The 25,853-nt window shown below is 43.3% G+C and overlaps 1 protein-coding gene across 1 annotated transcript; it reads right to left on the minus strand.

Annotated features, from left to right (window-relative positions):
- Positions 1 to 290: 290 nt before the first annotated feature.
- On the minus strand, positions 291 to 20,487 carry NPM2 (nucleophosmin/nucleoplasmin 2). The gene is made up of 9 exons (XM_027599209.1): positions 20,327 to 20,487; positions 19,908 to 19,997; positions 19,719 to 19,804; positions 19,437 to 19,562; positions 2,630 to 2,723; positions 1,659 to 1,849; positions 1,488 to 1,522; positions 652 to 685; positions 291 to 567 (listed from the first exon to the last, which is right to left on the minus strand). The coding sequence occupies exons 2-9, from the start codon at positions 19,963 to 19,965 to the stop codon at positions 523 to 525; spliced, it is 669 nt and encodes a 222-aa protein (XP_027455010.1). The 5' UTR covers positions 19,966 to 19,997; positions 20,327 to 20,487; the 3' UTR covers positions 291 to 522.
- Positions 20,488 to 25,853: the final 5,366 nt, after the last annotated feature.

The raw sequence follows: 25,853 nt of genomic DNA on the forward strand, positions 1-25,853 counted from the left end.
AAGCGAGTGTGGACACAGAAAGACTCACACCAGCTGGAGCTCCCTCCCTCAGGCCAGGGGTAGAAAGTTGAAGCTGGGCAAGGGGTTGAGACACTTGGTTTTTTCCCCGAAGCTGGGGGGGTGGGAGTGGGAGTGGGTGGGAGTTTGAGAAAAAGAGAGGGAGGTAAAGGGAGGTAAAAGAGCAGAGCAGAACCCAGCTGGCGCGCGGCCGCCCTCTGCCGGGCACACGGGCTCACTGCAGCAGCAAGAAGGCCGGCCCCTGGGAACAGATGGCAGAAACAAGGTCCTGACAAAGCAAACTTTATTGTGGCCCCGAGGTTGGAGCTTTTCCCTCCAGGTCCTGCTGAAACTCGAGAGTTGGGAGTGAGGGCCTCTTGTGTCGCCCCCAACAGCTCCATCCCATTCAGACTCAGATGGAGAGAGGCTGCGTAGGGGGGAACCTGGGGAACGCGCCGAGGAAGGCCACCCTGCATGTGCTCTAGGTGGCTCTCCCTTGGTCCCTGCAGCCAGGCCACTCCTGGCTCATTTCTTGAATCCCGGCTTTTTGGGTTTGAGTGTGGGTTTGGCCTATGGAGAGAAGGGGGGGCGCCAGTGTCCCACTCCCTCCCCCTCCTCCCCCCACCAGGACCAGCCCCTTCTCCTGGTACTCACCTTTTTCACAGGACTCTTGTCTTTAAGCCTGGGTCTGGAATTGGGTGGGGTGGGGCAAGGAGAGGGGATGTGGGTGGGAAGAAGAGAGCACTCAGCCTGACACCAGTAGCCCAGACCCTCGCAGTGCCCACACTGAAAGCAGGGGGCTGTGACCTGGAGAGTTGGAAGCTGCCGAGAATTTACCTCTCCGCCTGTCACCTGCCGGGGACCACTCTGTCTTATTTTAAGCAAGATGTTTTGTTCTTCTCAGGCTTCCATCTGCTTTCTTTTATTTATCACAAATGGGTCTTTTTCATTATAAAAGTAATGTTCAACTACTTTGCACAATATATAGCAAATAGAGATTAAATTACTTATTTTCTTTATTTCCCCACCAGTATTAACATTTTGGTGCGTTTCCCTTTAGGGTTTTTTGCTTTGTTTTCTTCTAAAAGCATATGAAATAACATGAATATGACTTAACATCCTGCTTTAAAAATTCAATAAACACTTTCCAGGATGCTCTATTCTTCATAGGCACCAGGTCACATGCCATTGGGAAAATGTGACATGGCTCAATCAAATACTATATTGGCCAACATTTGGAATGCTTCCATTTTTTACTGTTACTTGAATAATGCGTATCTCAGTACCTATCATTTTACCCATATTTTGGGTGGGCTCCTTCGGAAGGAATTGCCTTAAGTGGAATTAGGGCAAAAGGTAAGCATACTTTAAGGCTTCCCCAGAGGCTGCGGCAGGAGGCTCATACCCGCGTGCACACATGGCAGGCCCCTTCTAGCCCCACGTACCCCCGCTACAAGATCGCGGCCGACTTAATAGAGGGAAAGAGTTACCTCACGGCCTCCTCTGCCTTCTCCACCTTCTTTTTCTGGGAAGCAAACACAAGCGGCACGGCCTGCCGCTGAGCGCCCGGCGGGCCCTGGCCAGGCTTCTCTCACTCAGGCACCCAGCCCGCGGCGGGCCTGGCCCCCTTCTGGGGAGCCTCTGGGGGTCCCTTGCCTCACCTTGGCGACGCTGGTCTGCTTCTGGGGCGCCAGCCTCTTGACTTGTTTAAGAGGGGTCTCCTCCTCCAGGGACACATCTACGTCGTCGTCGTCGTCCTCGTCGTCGTCAACCTCGCCGCTGTCACCTTCCTCCTCCTCCTCCTCCTCGTCCAGCGCCTCCTCCTCTTCCTCCCAGGACGGGTCTGCAGCGTCTGCAGCGCAGGGAAGGGGGCAGGGCCGCGGAGCTCCGGGTCTCTGGCGAGCTCCCGTTCCGCCATGGGTCTCGCCGTCAGAGCTGCCCTGGGGAAGCCAGCACCTGCTACCTCCTCTAGACCCTTTCTGGCCTCTCTGACAAAGTGGAGGCTCGGGTGATGTGAAGGGCCCAGAACCCCGGAGAAGCCGGGGTGGCAGGGGAGGGCAGGGGAAGGGACCCGCCGCGGCTCTGGCTGGGAAGCAGTCAGGCGAGGGAGGGTGGGCGGAGGGTGCCAGCGAAGGGGGCGGCTGAGGAATGCGGACCTCATCCTGAGGGAAGGAGAGCCTTGCCAGGGTCTTGGGGTAGGGCAGTGCCCTGACGAAAGAGGGACAACCGCACAGAGGAGGCCAGGAAGAGTTGGCGGCGCGGCGGCTTGCTGGGGGTCCGTACGGCCCCTCCAGCCACGCGCCTCACAGCAGCTGACACTCTGAGTGCGGTAGCACGAGGCACCCCGCAAACTGCTTTTTCCTGGATGTCCCGTTTATTCCTCCCAGCTGCTCTTTGAAGATGAAACCAAGTATACCCCCACCCTGGTGTTACAGGCAAGGGGACTGTGGCCCACAGAGGCAGGGGGGTAAAGCAGGACTCCCAGTCCAGACTACTGGCAATCACGTTGCCTTTGGGGATTTTTGCTAATAACTCAAGAATCCCTCCAGCGTTGGAGTGCCAGGTCCCCCCTTGGCCCTGGGTGCTAGGTACTGCACTCTGAGACCTTCCCCAGGTCCAAGCTCTGACTTACCGTAAAGTTCCTGGCCACTGAGGAACACAGGTCCAGAGCCAGCCCGGAGCTGGAAAGTGACTGGAGGAGAAAGCTCCAGTCCCATCAGAACGACCTGCAGGGGGAGGGATGCAGGGGCAGGAGTGGAGAAGATGGGCTCACTCACCCCTGGAGGCTGCCTGGGAGCTGCTCTCTGGCAGAAACACTCAGAATTGATTCCCCAAACCCCAACTACACACACTTCAGGTTCTCTGGGCCTCACTGTGTCATCAGCCCCTTCCTGTTGAGGTGGATTCTGTCAGAGAAGAATGTGAATCTGATAACCCCGCTCTTGTTAAAGATCCCAGACAGGCTTCCAAGCTGAGGGGCAGCTGTTCAGTAGAGAAGTGTGATTGCCACCGACTGAACTGTATCCCCCAAATTCTTATGTGAAGCCCTAACCTCCAGTGTGAGGATATTTGGAGGTGGGGCCTTTGAGAGGCAATTAGGATTAGATGAGGTCATGAGAGCTGGGCCCTCATGATGGGATGAGTGCCCATGTAAAGGAGGCCAGAGGCTTCCCTCTGTCTCTGTCTCTCTGCCGTGTGAGGACAGAGAGAGCAGGTGGCCATCTGCAAGCCAGGAAGAGGGTCCCTCCCCATATGCGACCTTGCTGGCACCCTGGTCTCAGACGTTCAGAACTGTGACAAAATAAATGCCCCTCACTCTATGGTATTTTGTTATGGTGGCCCACCTGAATAAGACACGAATCAAACGAGAAAAGCAGACACAAAGTGGTATGTACAGTACCAGTAGTGTGTGGATATACATATGAATAAAGTTAGACTTCTCTTAAGTATGAACCATAATTTTCAGGGGACAGTACGATATTTCCTTTCCTTATACTTCTCCAAACTTTCCAAATTTTCTGGAGTATCAATGATGATACTCCCATTTATTGACTGCCTACCGTGTGCCAGGCCCTATGCTAAGCATTTTACAGGCTTTATTTATCGAACCCCTCAGGACAATCCCATGATGGAGGTGCCATGACTTTACAGAGGAGGGAACTGAGGCTTAGGGAGATTAATTTAGAGTTTTGGGCTCAGACAGGAAGGAGATAAATGAAAACTGAAACTCTGCAGCCATCAACACCCAGAAATGCTGGATAAAATATATTCCAATGTTTTCATTGCATGGCTGAATAGTAAGACAGAAGAGGTCCCATGCACCAGAAAAGAAGGGGCAGCGTGGCAAGCACAGGTGCCGTAAGCAGCTGAGGGGGAGATATGCCTGAAAACAGCTCTGGCCTTGAGTTTAAGATCTTATTTATTTATTTGCCAGAGAGAGAGAGAGAGAGAGAGAGAGAGAGAGAGAGAGAGAGAGAGAGAGAGAGGCAGGCAGAGGGAGAAGCAGGGTCCCCACTGAACAAGGAGCCCAATTGCGGGACTTGATCCCAGGACCCTAGGATCATGACCTGAGCCAAAGGCAGACGCTTAACCAACTGAGCCACCCAGGCATCCCGTGGCCTTAGGTTTTAACACACACTCATGGACAGGAGACAGGGCCTGGATTCAAAAGAGGAACGCTGTCACAGAGCCCGCTGAATGGAGGCTAGGACCCTCTAAGGGTTGCACCTCAGTAAAAAGCTCCAGGGTTGGGGAGAGGCTAGGAACTGCAGAATTCCAAACCCACCTACTAGGAACTCCCCCTCCCCCCACCACTGAAGGAAGGAAATGCAAGGGGCATAAATAAGTTTCCTGTGAGAACCTGTACTCACAGGCTGTACCTCCCTCCCACACAAAGTTTGAATTCACTTGGTGAGTACTGCCAAGTCCAGAAACTTGTATAGAATCCCAGACTGGTGACATTCCTGGGCAAATGGCAGACACAAATACAAAACTGTTCTCTTGGGACACTTGTCAATTTTTTTCACATGGAATTCTTTAAGAGAAAAAAACAAGACCCTGAAGACAGCTCCTCATCTAAAAATCACAAAAAACATACAAGACACAATCCTGCTAGAGTGAGCAGAAGGAAACAAGATGACCGCAGACCAGCACAAGCAAGAACCTGAGATAAAAGAGAAACAATCTAAACAATTGTGAAATTAGATTGATGAAAATCAAATAAACAAAAGTAGGAATCAGAACTGTAAGAACAGGTATTAGGAGAAATAAAAAGAACCAAATGCAGCTTCTAGACTGAACAAAGGGTTAAAAAGCAGAATAAACCAGCTAAAACAAGGATCAGGAAACTGGAATTGTGCTGTGAAGAAACTGCCCGGTATGCAGCACATAGAGACAGATGAACAAAATACAAAAGAGAAGCTGAGAGGTATGGAGGACAGAATGAGCAGATCTAACATGCATCTCATCACAGTAAGGGACTAAAAGTAATGGAATCAATATGCAAAGTGATAACCAAGAGCTTCTAGAAACCGTCAAGGACACAGATCCTCACATCCAGGAAACCTAAGTTCTGAACAGATAAATAAAAATAAATGTACACCTGAACATCCCACAGTGAAATGGTGGATAGCAAAAACAAAGAGGTTATCTTAAAATAAACCAGAGAGGAAAGACAGATTTCCAAAAAAGGAACAATAATCAGACAGACTGAAGGTTTTGACAGCAACGTCAAAAACCAGAAGAATAGAATGACATCTTCAAAGTTTCGAGGGAAACTCCCCTCTTTGTAGAATTATACACAGCCAAACTATCATGAAGCAATGAGGGTAAAATAAAGATATTTCCAGGCAAAGCCCAAGTAAGTTCACTACTCCCAGACCTACTCAATGAGGTGTCAAAAAGATGACAATTACTGGTGCAGCCATTCTGGAAAATAGTATGGAGTTTCCTCCTGTTCCTTAAAAACAGTAGGGAGGTAGCCTATTACCCAGCAATTGCACTACTAGGTATTTATCCAAAGGATACAAACATAGTGATCTGAAGGGGCACATGCACCCCAATGTTTATAGCAGCAATGTCCACAATAGCCAAACTATGGAAGGAGCCCATATGTCCATTGACAGATGAATGGATAAAGAAGAGGTGGTATAGAGAGGGAGACAAACCATAAGAGACTCACAATCTTAGGAAACAAACTGAGGGTTGCTGGAGAGGAGAGGGGTGGGGGGATGGGGTAACTGGGTGATGGACAATGGGGAGGGTATGTGTTGTAATGAGCACTGGGTGTCATGTAAGATTGATGAATCACAGACCCGGACCCCTGAAACAAATAATATATGTTAATTAATTGAATTTAAATTAAAAAACAAAACAAAACAAAAGGTGGTATACACACACACACACACACACACACACACACACACACACGAATATTACTCAGCCATCAAAAAGCATGAAATTTTGCCATTTGCAACGACATGGATGGAACTAGAGGGTATTATGCTAAGTGAAGTAAGTGCATCAGAGAAAGACAAATACCATGTGATTTCATGCATATGTGGAACTTGAGAAACAAAACATGAACACAGGGGAAGGGAAGGAAAAATGAGATAAAAACAGAGAGAGGGGGGCAAACCATAATAGACACTTAACTCCAGGAAACCGAGGATTGCTGGAGGGAATGGGGGTGGGGGCATGCAGTAACTGGGTGATGGGCCTTAAGGGGGGCATGTGATGTGATGAGCACTAGGTGTTAAATACAACTGATGAATCACTGAATTCTACCCCTGAAACTAAGACTACAGTATATGTTAACTAAATTGAATTTAAAGAATTTTTTTTTAAAAGAGGACAATTACATGGAAAAGGAAGAGGTGGATACAAGCAGCAGTGGGGTGAGCAAGAAACTTGGTCAACAAAGAAAAATCCAAGCAAGCATTATTGTAAAACGAAATCATACTAGTATTGACTAGTATTGAGTGGGTTTAAAACAAGCTGAAGCTAAGACACTGCATGATAACAGGTAAGTTAAGAAGAAGGTAATTAGAAAATCTCCCCTGATTGTTTGGGAGGAGGAATAGAATATTAATTTTAGACTAATCATGCATGATTGTTAAAAAATTAATAATAAAAATCAGAATGAGATTCAACAGCTTCCAAACCAATAGAAAAGGGGAAAAGAAACCTTAATCTGATAAAAGACAGAAAAAGGAGATACAAGAAAAACAAAACATGAAAAAGCAAGGAATATAGAATCACAAAGTACATATTACAAATAAATCCAAGTATATTAGCATCACAGTAAACATAAACGGACTATATTGGTCAGATAGATTAACATGGAACGTAGCTACTTACTGCTTATAAGATACATGCCTAAAACATAAGCACATGGAAATGTTGAAGAAAAGACATGGAAGCATACCTAGCAGGTGTGGCAGAGGCTTCTCAAGGCTACTGCAATATCCATTCTTCCCTTTTTCCATAATGGCAGTGTCCTGATACTATTCAAATACTGTACCCACCGAAGACTGTATTCCTGAGTTTCCTGTGTAGTTGGCTGTGATCATGTTACTAATTTCTGGACCAATGAGTTATAAGCAGAATTTGGTGGGTGGTGCTTGTGTGAAGACTCCTTAAGAGGTAGACAGAGAACTGAGAAAAGTCCCTTTGGTCTCCCCCTGTTTCTTCTCGCCTATTACCCTAAATGCAGAAGTGAGAGCTGGAGCTGCAGCAGTCTTCTTGGACTCAAAGATGATCTTGAGGATGGAAGTTTTGAACCCAGGAGAGAAGAAAGAGAAGAGAAGCCTGGGTCTTTGGTGACCATCGAGCCATCTTACCAGCCTTGTACTGCCTATGTCTGGATGTCTTCTATCCAAGACAGAAACGAATCTCGAATGTGTTTGAGTCCCTGGAGTTGGGTCTCTGTTACTGCAAACATAACTATCTAAAACAAAAATGAAGCTAGCTGTATTTGTTAGGATTCGGTTTGGTAACAAGCCGCAGAAAACTCAATGCTGGTGGCTTATACAACACAGAAGCTTATTTCTTTGTCACATAAACTCAATCTGGATAGAAGCAGTCAGCTGTGGGTATATACTGCTCTTCAGTCATCAGGGATGCAGGTTCTTCCTATTGTGTTACTCCACCATCTTTAATACATGGCTTCCACCTTCTGGTCCAGGATGGCTGCTCACGTTCTAGCCATCACATCCATATTCCAGCCAGCAGGATGGAGGAAGGGATAAAAACGGTCACACGATCTCTCTTTAAGGACACTTGACCACTTCTGCTTACATTCCATTGGCCAGAACTTCATGGCCATGCCTGATTCTCAGTAGCCTGTGGCCAGCTAAAAGTCATGAATTCCATTACTAAAGAATAAAGGAAAATGGATATTAAGAGAAAACTGGAAAACAAATTAATAGCAGATGATGCAAGCTTGAATTCAATAAGCATTTTGGGGGATAAAAAACTAATGTTGGTTTACCAGGAAGATAATTCTGTAAATCATATGCATCGACAACGTAGTCTAAACACGCAAAAGACTGTAGCTACAGTATCAAGACTGTGTGGTATTGGAAGGAGAGACACAAAGATCAATAAAACAGAAGACCTAGAAATAGACCCACACAGACACGTGAGACTGATTATTGACAAAGGTGCATGACTGGTTAAAGGGAAGAGGACAGCTTGTTCAATGAATGGGGCCGGAGCAACTGCACATCCCGAGGCAAGGAGATGAAGCTTGACCTCAACCCCACAACTTCTACCACAATTACCTCTAGATTGTGGACTTAAATGCAAAACATGAAACTATAAGACTTTTGGACAAAAAAACATAGAAAGTCTTTGTGATCTTGGAGCAGGCAAAGGGTTCTTAGATTTAACAGCAAAAGTCATAAGAGGAAAACTGGTAAGATGGGCCTCATCAAAACTAAAAATTTTTATTCCAAAAAAGTTCATTGGAAAGGGATAAAAAAACAACTCAGACTAGGGAGAAAATATTTGCAAACCATAGGCTTGACAAAGGACTAGTGTCTAGAATCTATAGAGAATTAGCAAAACCTAACAGTAACAAAACAATCCAAGTTAAAAATGGGCAAAAGACATGAACAGACATTTTACTGAATACACAGATGGCAAATGGACACATGACAAGACGTTTAGCATCATTTGCCATTAGGGAAATGCAACTTAAAAGCACTATGAGATATCAAGACACACATTTTAGAATGGCAGAAAAACACAAATAGTGACAACATTAAACGTTGGTGAGGATGCAGAAGAAGGCATCACCCGTGCGTTACTGGTAAAAATGTATATGGCACAGCCACTTTAGAAAACACTTTGGCATTTTAATAAAGTGAGCAGGAAGCCACCATATGACCCAGTAATTGTACTCTTGGGAATTTATCCCAAAGAAAGGAAAAGTTATACTTACATAAAATTTTTTACACAAATGTTCAGAGCAGCTTTATTCATAACAGTCCCAAAGTGGAATCAGCTCAGTTTTTCCACAGCTGAATGGTTGAACTGTGGTAGAGTGAGACCATGGAATACTGCTCAGCAATAAAAAGAATACACAAAACAATTTGGATGAAACTCCAGATTATGCTGAGGGAAATAAAAAAAAGCCTGTTCCAGAAAAGTTACATATGTATGATACTATTTCTAGAACAAAATTTTAGAAATGGAGAATAGGTTGGTAGTTGCCAGAGGTTAGGGATAGAACAGGAGGCAGAAGGGAGGTGGGTGTGGTTATAAAAGGGTATCTTGAGGGATCCCTGTTGTCTCCCTGCCCCATTGGTGCTAAATATATGAACTTAGGTGATGAAATTGTATTGAACAAGATGGCTCGACTGTATCAATGTCAATATCCTCATTTCAATGTTATATTACAGTTTTGCAAAATGTTACTTGGGGAAAACTGGGCAAATATATAGGGATCTCCCTGTATTATTTCTTACAGCTATATGTAAATCTACAATTATCTAAAAATTTTAATTGAAAAATAAACATATATAAAGCAAATAATAAAATTATGAGAGGAATCCACTGAAAATCCACAATCATAATTGGTAATTTTAACACAAATCATTTTGCTAATTGATAGATCAGGGAGACAAAATAGGTAGGTTTGAACACAATTAATAAACTTGTAATTGGACTCCCCAAGAGAGAAGTGGGGAGCAGAAAAAAATATTTGCAGAATAATGGCCAAAAAATTTCTAAATTTTTTTTTAAAGATTTTATTTATTTATTTGACAGAGAGAGACACAGCGAGAGAGGGAACACAGGCAGGGGGAGTGGGAGAGGGAGAAGCAGGTTCCCTGCTGAGCAGGGAGCCCAATGCGGGGCTCGATCCCAGGACCCTGGGATCACGACCTGAGCCAAAGGCAGACACTTAGCGACTCAGCTACCCAGGCGCCCCAAAATTTCTAAATTTGATGAAAACAATGAAACCACAAATTAAAGAAGTTCAATGAACCTCAAGGCATTTTATAAATTGTTCAAAACCAGTGATAAGGATAAAATCTTAATGCAGCCAGAGGGAAAAAAAAGATATTGCATAAAGAGGAATGAAGACAAGGATACTAGATTTCTCCAAATTATGCAAGCTAGAAGGTCAATGGAGCAATGTTATTAAGTGTTGAAGGCAAAAAAGTCAACCTAGAGTTCTACACAAAGGAATGAAGAGTACCAGAAGTGGTAAACATAACGTTTTATTCTAATTTCTAATCTCTTTAAAATATAGACTGTCTAGGGTGCCTGGCTGGTTCAATCGGAAGAGTGTGCAACTTTTGATCCTGGGGTTGTGAGTTCAAGCCCCATGTTGGGTGTAGAGGTTACTAAAATAATAAAAACTTAAGGGATGCCTGGGTGGCTCAGTCGGTTAAGCATCTGACTCTTGATCTCAGCTTAGGTCCTGATCTCAGGATCGTGAATAAAGTATGAACAATGTAGTGTGGGATTTATAGCATATGTGGAAACAAAAGTTATTACAAGAATAGCACAAAGGATGGGAAATGGGAAATGAAGTATACTGTAGCAAGATTCTCATATCATTCATGAAGTGGTATAATATTATTTGAATATAGACCACTGTAATTTAAAGATGCATCTATAGGGGCACCTGGGTGGCTCAGCTGGTTAAGCAACTGCCTTCGGCTCGGGTCATGATTGCAGGATCCTGGGATCGAGCCCCGTATCGGGCTCCCTGCTCTGCGGGAAGCCTGCTTCTCCCTCTCGAACTCCCCCTGCTTGTGTTCCCTCTCTGTCAATTAAATAAATATAAAATCTTAAAAATAAATAAAGATGCATCTATAAATTCTAGAGCAACCACTAAAAAAATAATAGAGGTGAGGTATATCTAAGAAACCAATAGTGGAGATGAAAATGTAATCATAAAAACCACTTAGCTAACCCAAAAGGCAGCCAGAAAAAAAGAAAGGAACACAGATGGGACAAATAGGAAAGCCAACAGCAGGACAATAGGTTAAAATCCAACCTTGTTGATAATTATTTTAAATATTAACAATTCAAATACTCTAATTAAAAGGCAGGGATGACCAGATTGGCTAAATAAGGAAGACTCAATTATACGGTATCTAAAGGGAACCTACTTTATAGAGAGATACAGAAGTTAAAAGTAAAATGACCCCCCCAAAAAAATAGGAAAAATATAGCACACAAACACTAATCAAAAGGGAGCTAGATGTTCTAAATTAATGAGACCAAGTAGACTTCAGAATATTTACCCCAGATAAAGAGGGACATTTCATAATAAAGGGATCAATTAACCAAGAAGATATAGCAATCCTAGAAGTATATGTGCCTAATAAAATAACTTCAAAATACATGAAGTAAAAACTGATAATTGATAGGAGAAATAGGCAAAAGCATAATTATTGTTGAAGTCTTCAACAGTCCTTTCTCAGTAACAGATCAAGTAGCAGAAAATGAGTAAGGATACAGAAGACTCCAACAAAATTACCAACCAACTTGATATAATTGACAGTAATAAAACAATACATACAACCATAGAACACACATTCTTTGAGCATTAAGGAAATATTCACCAAACTAGGCCATATTATGGGTCATAAAAGTCAGAACACAAGACTGAAATTATATAGAGTATTTTCTCAGACCACAATGAGACAGAATTAGAAATCAATGAGAGAATCTTAGAAAAACATACATATTTCTAAATACCCCAGGGGCTAAAGATAACTATAAAATAATTCAAATGGAATGAAGATGAAAACTGTACTTATCAACATTTGTGGGATGAAGTCAGAAAGGTGCTTAGAAGAAAATCAAAGCATGAAATGGTTGTATCAGAAAAAGACCAAAGGTCTAAAAAAAAAAAAAAATCAATAATGTAAGATTCTGCTTTAAAAAACTAGAAAAAGAGCAAATTAAAATCCAAACAGAAGAAAGGAAATAAAGAACAGAGATCAATAAAATACAAAAGTGGGTAAACAATAGAGAAAAGTTGAGACAAAAAGCGGGTTCCTGAAAAGATGGATAAAAGTATTAAACCTGTAACCAGACTGTACAAAGAAATGGGAGAGAAGACACAAATTACCATTATCAGGAACAAAAGAATAGAATTTACTACAGAGTTTACAGGAAAGGAAGGGAATATTATGGACAACTCTATGCCAATGAATTTGACAACTTGAACAAAATGGAAAAATTCCTTGAAAGACATAAAGCTCTCTTAAGAAAAAACAACCCAAATTGTCCTAAATCTATTAAAGAAATTTAAGTTGTAGTTAACCAGAATGCTTCACACTTGAGTTCTACTAAAACATTTAAGAAAAAAATACCAAAGTTACATGAACTGTTTCAGAAAACAGAAGAGAGGATCTTCCTATTCATTTTGAGGCCAGCATTGCCCTCATACTAAAACCAGACAGAAACAAGAAATGACAAGAAAACAGCAGTCCAATGTTGCTCATAAATATAGACACAAATATCTTTTTTTTAAAAGATTTTAAGCAATCTCTATACCCAACATGGGGCTTAAACTCACAACCCTGAGATCAAGAGTGGCATGAGCCAGCTAGGCACCCCAACATGAATATCCTTAATAAAATATTAGCAAATGGAATTCAGCAATATATAAAACTGTACATTCTTGGGATAAGTCCCATTCGATTATAATGCATTGTCCTTTTATGTATTGCTGGCTCATGCCACTCTTGATCTCGGGGGTGTGAGTTCGAGCCCCATGTTAGGCATGGAGCATACCCTAAAATTTAAAAACATTAAAAGAAATAAAATTTGAAAAATCAGTAAATGTAATTTGCCACATAACAGGATAAAGGAAAAAATAACCTCAATAGATGCAGAAAAGAATTCTTGGACAACTCAACATCCATTCATGACAAAATATCTCAGGAAATTAGAAGGGAACATCCTCACCCTCATTTGGACATCTACAAAAATCCTTCATCTGTCTTAATGGTAGAAGACTGGAAAAAGGCAAGGACAGACCTGCTGTTACTATTTTTATTCATCATTATATTTGAGGTCCTCATCAGTGAAGGCAGGCAAGAAAAAGAAATGAAGGAAGTTAAACTACTTTATTCATAGATAACATGAATAAATCCATAACAAATTCTAAGGAATCAACAAAAAGGTGCTAGGACTTATATGCAAGTTTAGCAAGGTCAGATAATACAAAAACAATTACATAACTATACTACTACTGAACAGCAATAAAATGACATTTAAAAATACCATTTGCATACTTTTTTGTTAAGATTTTATTTATTTGACAGTGAGAGCTAGCGAGAGTGAGGGCGGGCACAAGCAGGGGGCGTGGCAGGCAGAGGGAGAGGGAGAAGGAGACTCCCTGTGGAGCAGGAAGCCCTCGTAGGGCTTGATCCTGGGACCCCGGGATCATGACCTGAGTGGAAGACAGATGCTGAACTGACTGAGTCACCCAGGGGCCCCTCTTTCTTTTTTTCTTTTTAGAGATTTTATTTTGTTTTATTTTTTAAAACATTTTTTAAAAGATTTTATTTATTTGAGAGAGAGCACAAGAGTGCATGCAGGAGCAAGTTCGAGCACGGAGGGGCAGAGGGGTAGGATCTGAGAATATGAACCAGACTCCACACTGAGCCTGGAGCCGGATGCAGGCTTGATCCCATGAATGTGAGATCATGACCTGAGCTGAAACCAGGAGTGGACACTTAAATGACTGAGCCACCCAGGTGCCTCACCATCTGCATACTTTATACTGTACACAAAAATGAACTCAAAATGGATCAGAGACTTAACTATAAGAACTAAAACTATAAAACTCCTAGAAGAAAACATTGGAGCAAATTTTCATGACCTTGGATTAGGTGACAGTTTCTTAGATTCAACACTAGAAGCATAAGCAACAAGATAAAACATAAATTGGACTACATCAAAAGTAAAGACTTGTGCTGCAAATGATAGCATCAAGAAAGTGAGAAGACAACTCAGAAAATGGGAGAGAAAATATTTGCAAGTCATCTGATAAGGGGCTTGTATGCAGAGTATATAAAAACTCATACGATTTAAAGAAGACAAATATTAAAATATCAAACTCAAGTGCAATTTTAAAAAATGAATAAACACCTGAATAGACAATGCTCCAAAAAAGATATACAAATGACCAATGAAAACACGAAGAGAGGCTCAACATCATTAGTCATTAGGTAAAGCAAATCAAAACCACATTGGGGGCACCTGGGTGGCTCAGTTGGTCAAGCATCCTTCGACTCTTAATTTCATCTCAGGTCATGATTTTGGGGTCCTGGGATCAAGCTCCATGTTGGGCTCCACGCTCAGTGTGGAGTCTGCTTGTCCCTCTCCCTCTGCTCCTTCCCCTGCTCTCTCTCTCAAATAAATAAATAACTAAATAAATAAAACCTTAAAAAAAAAAGAACCACACTGAACTGCCAGTTCACACCCAATAAAATGAGTAATCAAAATTACAGACAATAACAAGCATTGAAAGATGTCGGAAAATGGGAATCCTCAGACACTGTTGGTGGGATTGTAAAATGGTGTGACTACTTTAGGAAACAATTTGGCAGTTCCTCAAAATGTTATATACATAAAGCTGCCATATGACCTGGCAATTACACCCCCAGGTATATGCTCAAGAGAAATGAAAACACATGCTCATACAAAAATTTGTACATGAATGTTCACAACAGCATTAATAGGTAGAAATAAAACAAATTCCATAAACTGCTGAGTGGATAACTGAAATGGGGTATTGTCCATACAATGGATATCATTTGGCAATAAAAAAATGTACTGTTATATTCTATAACACAGATGAACCTTAAAAACATTATGCTACGTGAGGGCGCCTGGGTGGCTCAGATGGTTAAGCGTCTGCCTTCGGCTCAGGTCATGATCCCAGAGTCCTGGGATCGAGTCCCGCATCGGGCTCCCTGCTCCTTGGGAGCCTGCTTCTCCCTCTGCCTCTCTCTCGCTCTCTCTCTCTGTGTCTCTCATGAATAAATAAATAAAATCTTAAAAAAAAAAAAAAATTATGCTACGTGAAAGAAGCACTCACAGAAGACCACACATTTTACGATTTATATAAACTGCCCAGAATAGGCCAATCTGCAGGGACAGAAAATAGATTAATGGTTGCCTAGTGCTGCAGGTCTGGGGGATGGGGAGTGACTGGTAGTAGGTATGGAATTACTTTTTGGGGTGATGAGAATGTTCTAAACTTAGATTGTGATGGTTACATCACCTTTCATTTACCAAAAACCATCTGATTTTACCTTAATAGGCGAAGCTTATGGTACACGAATTATCCTTCAATAAATACGTTAATACCAATTTCAATAGCACCCAAAATCATGCAGTATGTTGGGGTAGATTTTACAAAGTATGTATATGACCAGTTCCCTGAAAACTATAAAATATTAGTAGGAAAAGTTAAAGTTAAGTTAAAGACATATGTTAGAGTGAAAAGTGAAAGACTTAAACAAATAGAGAAACATATGTTCAATTATTAATGACTCAAAATTGTTAAGACGCCAATTCCCCTCAGAGCAGTCTATAGACTCAATACAACCTCTGTCAAAATCCCTAAAGACTGATTTTTAAAGAAAGTCTATTTTGAAATTTCTATGGAAATGCTCAGGACCTAGAATTTGCCAACACACTTTTAGAAAAGACCAACAAAGTTGGAAGACTCACACTAATTTTAAGATTCACTATAAAACTACGATAATCAAATCACTGTTATGAGAGTAAAGGTAAAAAAAAATCAATGAAACAATACAGAAATATCTGCATATTTTATGTGCAGTTGCACATATATGGGCAATTGATTTATGGAAAAATGCCAACAAATACAAATATAGTGAAAGGATGGTCTTTAAAAAAAAATGTGGTGCTAGAGCACTGGATAGAAACTCAGAAAAAAATGTTTCACTATCCTTACTTTATACCATGCAAAAAAATTATCTTGAAATGGATCGACTTAAATATAAGAGCTAAAACAATAGCACTTCAAGAAGTAAATTTAGAAGAGAACATTTGTGACCTTAGTTTAGGCAATGATTTCTCAGGACACCAAAGAAATGAACCATAAGAGAACAAAATGTCAGGGGTGCCTGGCTGGCTCAGTTGGTTCAGCAGCTGCCTTCGGCTCAGGTCATAATCTCAGGGTCCTGGGATTGAGCCCTGCATCAGGTTCCCTGCTCAGCGGGGAGCCTGCCTCTCCGTCTGCCACTGCCCGCTGCTCATGCTCTCTCTCTCTCTCAGATAAAATATTTTTTAAAAAAGAGAAAAAAAGTCAAATTGAACTTTATAAAAATTAAAAACTTGTGCTCTTCGAAAAAAACTATTATGAAAAGGCAAGCCATGTACTAGGAAAAAATACTTGAAATAAATATATTTTAAAGATTTTATTTATAATAATATATAATACATAAACACAAATATATAGATTTTCTATATTTATATCTATACATATATAAGATGTTTATATATTTATTTATATATTTTATATATATTTTTTAAAGTTTATTTATTTATTTGACAGAGAAACAGCAAGAGAGGGAACACAAGCAGGGGGAGTGGGAGAGGAAGAAGCAGGCTTCCCGCGGAGCAGGGAGCCCTTTGCAGGGCTCGATCCCAGGACCCTGGGATCATGACCTGAGCTGAAGGCAGACGCTTAACTACTGAACCACCAAGGCGCTCCAACACTAGTGAATCTTACTGCATATAAATTATATCTCAATAAAGCAGATATAAAAAGATGACTCAAAGAAATGGAAACAATGAGATCCAAACCTACTAAATAAATGACAGTAGTTCAAAATCAAACCAGTCCCACATAGTTTGTTCACTTCCTTACTCACTCATTCATTATATGCCGAGTTTCCACAATATACCAGGCACTACTCTATAGGCATTATGGTGAAGGCAGTAAACGAAACAGGTAGAGTCCTTGCTCTCTTGAGGCTTAGATCCTGGCTGGGGAGAAAGACAAGGCACAAATGAAGACTGAGCCAGTGATGGGTCCCATGCGGGAAAAAGTGATTATCGAAGGGTAGGAAGAGGGGGTGCCGTTTGTGGTCAGGGAAGACTTCTTCAGTGGGAGGACATATGAGCAAAGTTTGAATTGAAGATGGGGGCAAGTGTGTCCTTCTCACGGGAACATTAAATGCAAGACTCCTAGAAAGGGGTATGTTTGGAATTTTCAAGGTACGGTCAAGAAAGCCAGTGTTGTTTGAGCAGGGTTAGGGAGGGGAGAGTAGCAAAGGTTGAGATTAAGAGAGGTTTCTGCAGGCCAGAACATAAAGGATCCTGGATTTCATTCGAAGTGAAATGGGAAGCCACTGACCTAGGTGTTCTAGGAGAGAAGCAATGTGATCTGACTTTTGTTTAAAAGGATCCTTCTGGGGGTGCCTGGCTGGCTCAGTCAGAAGAGCTTGCAACTCTTGATCTCGGGGTTGTTAGTTTGAGTCCCACGTTGGATGCAGAGATTACTTAAATATTAAAAAAAAATTAAAAGTATCCTTCTGGCAGCTGTGCATAGAATAGATCAGGAGTTGGGGAAAAGTTTTTTGTAGATATTCGGTAAATATTTTAGGCTTGTGAACCATATGGTCTCTGCGGAGACTACTCAGTTCTGCTGTTACCAAGTGAAAATAGGCATGAATAATACATAAATGAAGGCGTGTGGCTGTGTTTCAGTAATACTCTATTTACAAAAACAGGCAGTGGGCTGGGTTTAATTCTGCAGTTTGTTGAACCCTGGAATAGACTATAAGGAACCAAGGGTAAAGGGTAGGTAGACCAGGTAGGAGGCCCTGCAATAAAATTGAACAAGAGGTAATGGTCACCTGGACCAGGGTATAGTAGGGAGGTGCTGAGAGGTGGTCAGACTGGTTGGTGTATGTTTGAAGGTAGAGCCAACAGGATTTGCTGGTGATATGCGGTGTTTGAGAAGGAGGTTTTTGTCCTGATTAACTGGAAGAGCAATTATATCCTGGGGGAGGATCAGGTTTGGGGGTGGGGAAAGAGATTATTGATAAAAATCAAGAGTTTGGATTTGGATTTGTTAAGTACAGGTTATCTCTTAGGTATCAAATACATTGAGCAGGACAGAGGATCTGGAGCACAAGAGAGAGAGTAGGTTTACAGAAATAAATATCAGAGTCTTCATTTGTAAAAATGGTCTTTAAAACCCTGGCAATGAATGAGATCTAGGGAGATCTCATGGACAGAGGGGGAAAAAAAAAGTTTAAGGACAGTTTTACAGATGGGCCTCCCAGGTCTTCAGGGACAGATGATACTGGTCTTACCTTCACTGTTCCACCGCATAGAAGGAGAGAACACTCCATCCCCCTGTTCATGAGGCTAGTATGCCTTGACACCCAAATAAGATAAAGAGTTTATGGGTCAACGTCACTTATAAGTATATAAGTTTTTTAAAAAAGTTTTAATATATTAGCAAAGCAAATCTAGAAATTTATAGTATGATCAAATAATGTTTATTTTAGGAATGCAAAGTTGACGGAATAGTATTCTATTAATATAACTTACCACATTAACAGGTTAAAGAAAGAACCTATGATTATCTGAATAGAAAAGCATTTGCTAACCATTTATGATTAAAATGAAGAAATCCCAATTTTAAAAGGGAGAGGACTAGATGGGGACTTCCTTGACCTGAAAAAGGTGTCTACCAAACATGTCATACTTAATGGAGAAACATTAGAAGCATTCCTTTAAAAATATACATATAGTGGCTCCTGGGTGGCTCAGTGAGTTAAGCGGCCAACTCTTGGTTTCAGCTCAGGTCAAGATCTCAGGGTCAGGAGATCCAGCTCTGTGCTCAGCATGCAATCTGCTTAAGACTCCCTCTCCACCACACTGACGCGCATTTGCTCTCTCTCAAATAAATAAATCTATAAAAATATACATATATATCAAGAATGAAACAAGGACATTTACCGTTATTATCTTACTTAATATTATACTGGAGGTCCGAGACAGTGTAGTTGGATTAAAAAAGACACAAAAACTGCCATTAACAACGATGATTTGCATAAAGAACTCAAGATAATTAGAAAAAGAATTTCTGGATACACAATCAGTATGGAAGTCATCAACAGTGTCCTGTCACCAGCATCAAAAGGTTTAAAAACGTGATTTTGAAAAGCGGTTAACTTGCCCAAGGTCACACAGCTCGTAAAGGGTGGGCTGGGATGGAAATGGGGCTCTCTGCCTCCTAAGTCCAGGGCTCTCGGTCACGGGCAATATAGCCTCTCAGGCAGGACTGCCCTACTGCTGAACAACTGTATCCCCCCTTGATGTCTGTCCATCCCCACCCAGGCGGTGAGGACTGAGCTGGGCCTCCTACCGCCCCAGGGCAGGCAGTCTCCCTAAGCCTGCGGGGAAAGGCTCACCATGGGTAGCACAGAGGCCTGAAGCGAGGCAATGGTGATGGGCTTGGTCTTCTTGTCTTCCTGGCTGGCTGGGGGTAGGATTTCCACGAGGTTCATCTCTTCTTTGGCTTTCTCCCCCAAGCAAATCTGAGAGCGGTTGGAGACAGGCCACCTCATCACCGGAGGGCAGCGGAGGGAAACCCTGTTCCACCTTCTGGGACCAGAGAGCCCCCCTGGCTCTCCGCAGCTGTCCAAGTCCCTCCCGGCTGCATCCGACCACCCTTCCTGCGGGGAGGCACCCACCGTACTGAGCAACAGCTTACAGTCCTGCCTCCCCTCCTTCTGGGCTTTGACCGTCCAAGTCCGTTTCTCCTGGTTTAGCTCACAGCCTGCGAAGGGAGAGGGTCGAGGGGGCCGGGCCGGCTCAGGGGAGGGGCTCCCCGTCCCCCCCCCCCACCCCCCGGGCTCGGGAGCTGCCGGGCCCTCACTCACCCCAGAGCGTGGCCCTGGGCGCCTTCTCGGCCGCGCTGCTCGTGCTGCTGAGATTCATGCCGCTGGGTGCGGGAGCCGGGGTCCCGGCGGCTGTGCGGAACGGGCGTCCGCGGTGAGCCGAGGCCGGGCCCGCCGCCCCCGCCCGCCCGGCGCCCAGCGCGGCCACCCGCGTCCCGCCCCGCCACCCCGAGTCCAAGCCCCCGGACGGCACAGCGGGGCAGCCCCGGGGCCTGCGGAGCGGGGCGCTAGACGCTTAGGTCGCCCGGGCTGGAGAGGGAATGGGAGCCGCCCCGGCGGGCCCTTCGGGTGCCCTGGGAGCCCCGTCGGTGCCGTCGTGGTCCCGGCTGTCCCTCCCCTGGGCCGGGCCCTCTCGCCAGCCCGCCGCCGCCTCCCGCGCTCGGGCCTCCTCCCAGCCCCACCTGAGCGTCACCGCCCACTGCAGGCTGTTAGGGGGCTCGCGAAGGGGCAGCAGGGGGGCGTCGACTCAGTCTTAAAGGAGAGGCCCTTCTTTCCCCGTTCGACGCTGCCATTCCTTCCTCCACTTCCTGCCTCGGCGCACCTGGACGCTTGTTAAAGCGCAGGGCCGGGTCCCATCTCCGCGGCGCCGGGCGTTGGAGGGCTGGGTGGGGCCAAGGTCATTTGCATTTCTAACAGGTTCCCAGGTGAAGTTGCTTGCCGCTGGTCCAGGACCAGGCCATGAGCAGCACCTTCGGGACCACTGGGGATTCACCAAGGCCTACTGGGTGAGACCGCCGAGCTTAGACTTGCCTCGCCACCCCATGGGAAGCCGCTTTAAGGCTTTTCCTGCTCATCGCCGTCCTTCCTGCCCTTTCCCTACCCTCTAGGTGCGGGCCCTTTCCAAGGCCAGGAGGGCCGGTCCCCCAGGGTTATGGTCCCCAGAGAAGAGCCCTGTTTCCAGAAGGATGATTTCTCCCATGGCGAAGAAGGGGTGGGGATGAGTTTGGTCACCAGAGAGGCTGCTGTGGCTGCTGGTGAGGAGTACACCTTATGAGGACCAGTCACTGAACAACAGCCGTTCACAGGGCTCAGGGCAGCGCTTAAATGTTTGTTTGGGCGCGGTAGGGGTAGTGAAGAGGAGGCTTTCCAGTGACCACATCCCCGTCTCTCTCGCTCATGTGACATCTCTGACGTCAGAAATAACCAGGGATCTCTCTGATTAAATTCTTTTCTTTCCCTCCCTCCCTTCTTCTCTCCCTCCTTCCCCTCCCCTTCCTCCTCCCCTCTCCTTCCCCTTCCTCCTCCCCTCTCCTCTCCCTTCCTTTTTCTCTTTCCTTTTTTCTTTCTTTTCTTTTCTTTCTTTCTTTCTTTTTCTTTCTTTTTCTTTCTCTTTCTTTCTTTCTTTTTCTTTCTTCTCTTTTTCTTTCTTTCTTTCTCTCTCTTTCATGAAGTATAGTTGATCTGATTGCATTTTTATCCTTCACTCCCATCCAGGAAACTTCTCACCTACAAATAAGGTTCAATGCTTTTCAACAAAAGTACCAAGGTAATTCAATAGGGAAAAGATAGTCTTTTCCAAAAATAGTGCCATAGGAACTGGACATACCTCTGTAACCTTGATTGGAGCTTCTGCTGTGCAGGAATCAGGTCCCCCCCACACACACATCAACTTTACTGAGAAATAATTTATGTACATAAATGCATTCGTTTAAAGTGTATAATTTGGGGTGCCTGGCTGGTTCAGTCAGTGGAGCAAGTGATTCTTGACCTCAGGGTTGTAGTTTCAAGCCCCACACTGGGTGCAGAGATTACTTATAAATAAAATCTTTAAAAAAGTGCATAATTTCGATGAATTTTGACAAATGTTTATAGCTGGGTAGCCACCACCACAGTCCAGTTATAATTTCCATCATTCTCCCAAATTTTCTTGTTTCCCTTTGCAGTCAGAATCCTCACCCTAATGTCTAACTGGCATCAGGCAAGCACTTACCTATTCTGACACTGTGGATCATTATTGACTGTTCTAGAATTTCCAAATAAGTAGAATCCTACAGGGTCTTTTCGTCTGCCCTCTTTTGTTGAACAAAATGTGTTGGAGACTTATTCATCCATACCGTTACTTCTATCAGTAGTTTGTTTCTGTTTATTGTTGAGTAGTAGTCCACAATTTGTATACCCAGTCACCTGCTGGTCAGTTTTATGTGTCAGCTTGACTAGACTATCATACCCACTTAATCAAACACTAATGAAGATGTGGCTGTGAAGGCACTTTGTAGAGGTGATTAACACCAATAATCGGCTGTCTTTATATAAAGATTACTCTCAGTAATACGGGTCGCTTGATCCAATCAGCTGAAAGTCCTTAGGAGCAGAACTGAGGTTTCCCTTAAAAAGTTCTGCCTGTGGACTGCAGCTTCAGTTCCTGCCAGAGACCTTCCAGTTTGCTTTTCCTGATGACCTGCCCTCCGGGTTTCAGACCTGTAGCCAGCCCCCATAACTGCATGAGACAATTCCTTGTGATACGTCTCTGACTCATATACCCTTTGATGGATATTTGGGTAGTTTTTAGTTTTAGACATATATTATGAATAAAAATGCCATTAACATTAGAGAGCAAGTCTTTGTTCGCATGGATTTATGTTTTAGTTTTTCTTTGGTAAATACCTAGGAGTGGAATTGCTGGATCATTTTGTAAACATATATTAAACTTTATGTGAAACTGTAGAACTATTTTCCGAATTCCTGTACCATTTTGCATTTCTACCAGCAATGTATGAAAATTCCAGTGGCCATTCATCTTCATCAACACTTGGCATTGTCAATCTTCTTAATTTTAGCCTTTCTAGTGGATGTATATAGTGACGTCTATTTATTTGTATTTGTTTGATGACAAGTGATGTTGAGCATCTTTTCAAGAGTTTACTGGTCATTTGTGTATCTCCTTTTGCAAAATACCTGTTTAAATATTTTGTCCATTTTTAAATTGGTCTATTTTGGGTTATTGTTACTGAATTGTAGGGATTCTTCATACACTTTGGATACCTGTGTTCTGTCATGTATATGCATTACAAAGGTTTTTTATTCCTGCCTATGGCTTGTGTTTTCATTTTTTAAAATGGTATCTTTTGAAGAGCAGACATTTTAAAATTTGATGAAGTCCAATAAATTTTTTTCCTTTTATGGCGCATGGCTTTGGTATTCGAAGCAATCTTTGCTTAATGCAAGGTCATGAAAGTTTTCTCCTAAATTTTCTTCTAGAAATCTTGTAGTTTGAACTTTTACTTTTGCATCTGTGATCCATTTGAAGTTAATTCTGTGTGTGGTGTTAGGTAAGAGTCGAGGTTCAGTTCTTTTTTTCTTTCAAATGGATCCCCAGTTCCTCCAGCACCATTTTTGTAAAAGACTATCCTTTCTCTATTGAAATACCTTGGCACTCTTGTTGAGAATGAACTAAGCATGTACATTTTGGTCTATTTCTGGACTTTTTTTCTGTCCCATCGATCTGTCTGCCCCAGTGCCCACACTACAGTAGTGATTTCTGTAATGTTATGGTATATCTTGAAATCAGGTAGGGGAGCTCTCCAAATCTGTTCTTCTATTTCAAAAATGTTTTGGCTAGTCTAGGTTTTTTTTTTTTTTTTTTTTTTTTTTTGCATTTTCAAATGAATTTTAGAATCAGCTTGCCAGTTTCTACAAAAAAACTTTCTGGGATTTTTATTGGGACTTTGTTGAATGCATAGTTCAATTTAGGGAGAAATGACATCACAATTTTGAGTCATCCAAACTATGAACATGTTATGATCTTTCCAGTTGTTTAAAGATTGTGCTCTGCAATGTTTCATAGATTTTAGTGTACAAGTTTGGCACATAGCTTGTTAAATTTATTCCTATGTATTTCATGTTTTTTGGATGCTAGGACAAATAGTATATATTTTGAAATTTCATCTTCTAATAGCTTATTTTTAGTATATAGAAATACAGTTGGTTTTTTATACTGACCTTGTATTCTGTGATTTTGCTAAATTCGCTTATTAGTTCCAGTAGCTTTCTGAGCCCCAAATCGTGACATCTGTGAATAGTTTCACTTCTTTTTGATCTGTGCACCATTAATTAATTAAGTGCCTATGTGCTCTGATTAGGACCTCAAGTACAATATTAAATTGAGGTGGTAAAGGAGGTATTCTTTGTTCTTGATTTTTAGGGGAACCATTCAGTCTTTCATCATTACATTCTATTAGTGGTAGGCTTTTCGTAGAGGGCTTTTAATTGGTAAAGAATGTTTCCTTCTATTCCTAATTTGCTGAGAATCTTCATGTGTATTGAATCTTGTCACATGCTTTTTCTTTATCTACCGAGATGATCAGCTTTTTCGCTTTCATTTTGTTTATACAGCTAATTACATTTATTGGTTTTCTGAATGTTTTAAACCAACCTTGCATTCTTAGGATCAATCCCATTTGGCCAGGATGTATTAGCCTTTTCATATATTCCTGGATTTAATTTGCTTATATTTTAAGATTTTTTGCGTTTATGACGTATATTAGTCCAAAGGCTTTTTTTTTCTTTTAATGTCTTTGTCTGGTTTTGGTATCAGGGAGATGTTTGTTCTATAAAATGACTGGGAAGTGTTCCCCCTTGTTTTCTGATGTTTTGTCCAAGAGCAGGGAAGTCTCCTTAGATCAGAGTTCCATTCAGGTTCACCAAGAGCTCTGCACTCATCCCCATACTGTTTCATGCTTCCTCTGCCTTGACTCAGCGGCTGCTCCATTCTAGAACCTGGGAATCCTACCAGAACCCTCTATCCTTTACTCTTCACATCCAACAAAGTCTGTTGATTCCAACCTCCACCCCCTATCTCTCCAGTCTTGTCTCAACTCTCACCCAACAGTCCTTGTCTTGGTTCAAATCCTCCTTACCCCCTAGCTGGTAGATTCAACAAAGATTGGTCATTAGCCTGCTTTGTAATGTAGCCTCTGGAAACTTGAGGCTTTTCGGATCAAAGCCCAACCTCTGGTGCCCCACCCCTCAACCAGACACGTATAGAGCTAGCTACACTTTTTCCTCCAGCCGCGCTATTTTTGCAACTTCTAGAAAGGTACAAGGTTTCATGCTTCGGTGTTTTTGCACTGTGAGTGTTCTTCCCTGCCCTTTTCCGAGTGACTCGTTCTGCTAGGGCTCGACGCGGGGGACGGGGGAGGCCCTCTTTCGCACTCCCAGGGTATACAGAGCCACCAACGATCATCCTTTTCCGCCCGTTTGCCCCCTCCACTGAGTCCTTCCCAGCCAGGGACCAAGTCCTTGAACAGTGCCTCTATGATTACTACCGCGGACACTGGGTGTGAGGCCATGGTACGCGTGAACTCGAACCCCTACCGGGCACACGGCTGGGTGGGGGTCCAGAGGCTGCCGTTGCCCTACTCCGCCTTCCCCAAGAACGATCCCTCCAGCCCCCCACGCCAAGGGCTGGAGAACGCAGTTGGGAGTCACGACTGCGATTGCGCAGGGCGGCGGAGGCGGAGCGAACGGTGGCGCCGAGGAGACGCGCCGGCGGAGAGGACCTACGTGCGCTGACGCGACGGGGACGGAAGGAACGCGCGGAACCTCTTCCGGGGCGCGGCGGGTTGTTGGGGGCAGAAGTGCGGGGTTGGGAGTGAACTCTTTACCGTTTTCCTTCGCGAGGTCAGGGAGCTGTCAGCAGCTTCTGCTCTTTTCCTTTCAGGAGAGGCTTGTGGCAACGATTGCGTTTAGCTCGCCCACACCAGGCAGCGGGGGGCCCTGTCTGCTGGGCCTTCACCCAAATTAGTCCAACTACTTTCTCTTCACGATCCCCTTACCATCTGGTCCCCGCTCGTAAGGAGCACATTTTGGTTGTTGAGGCGGGGAGAGTGAGGATTAGGAATATCTCAAATAAACCCGAGTGGGCTATAAGACTTGGGGCAGGGACAGTAGGGAGCGACTTCAGAGAGGGAATGGGGTTCTACTTTGGGT

This window comes from Zalophus californianus, chromosome 2 (genome assembly GCF_009762305.2).
Source record: "Zalophus californianus isolate mZalCal1 chromosome 2, mZalCal1.pri.v2, whole genome shotgun sequence".
Lineage (NCBI taxonomy): Eukaryota > Metazoa > Chordata > Mammalia > Carnivora > Otariidae > Zalophus > Zalophus californianus.

What these genes read in the sequence shown, in the direction of transcription:
- NPM2 (XM_027599209.1), bottom strand. Translation starts at nt 19,965, where the DNA reads ATGAATCTCAGCAGCACGAGCAGCGCGGCCGAGAAGGCGCCCAGGGCC. An exon ending in GCCCAGGGCCACGCTCTGGG is followed by an intron (nt 19,805 to 19,907) that starts GTGAGTGAGGGC and finishes CTCCCTTCGCAG; the next exon opens with GCTGTGAGCTAAACCAGGAG. An exon ending in CAGTGGCCAGGAACTTTACG is followed by an intron (nt 1,850 to 2,629) that starts GTAAGTCAGAGC and finishes CCTGCGCTGCAG; the next exon opens with ACGCTGCAGACCCGTCCTGG.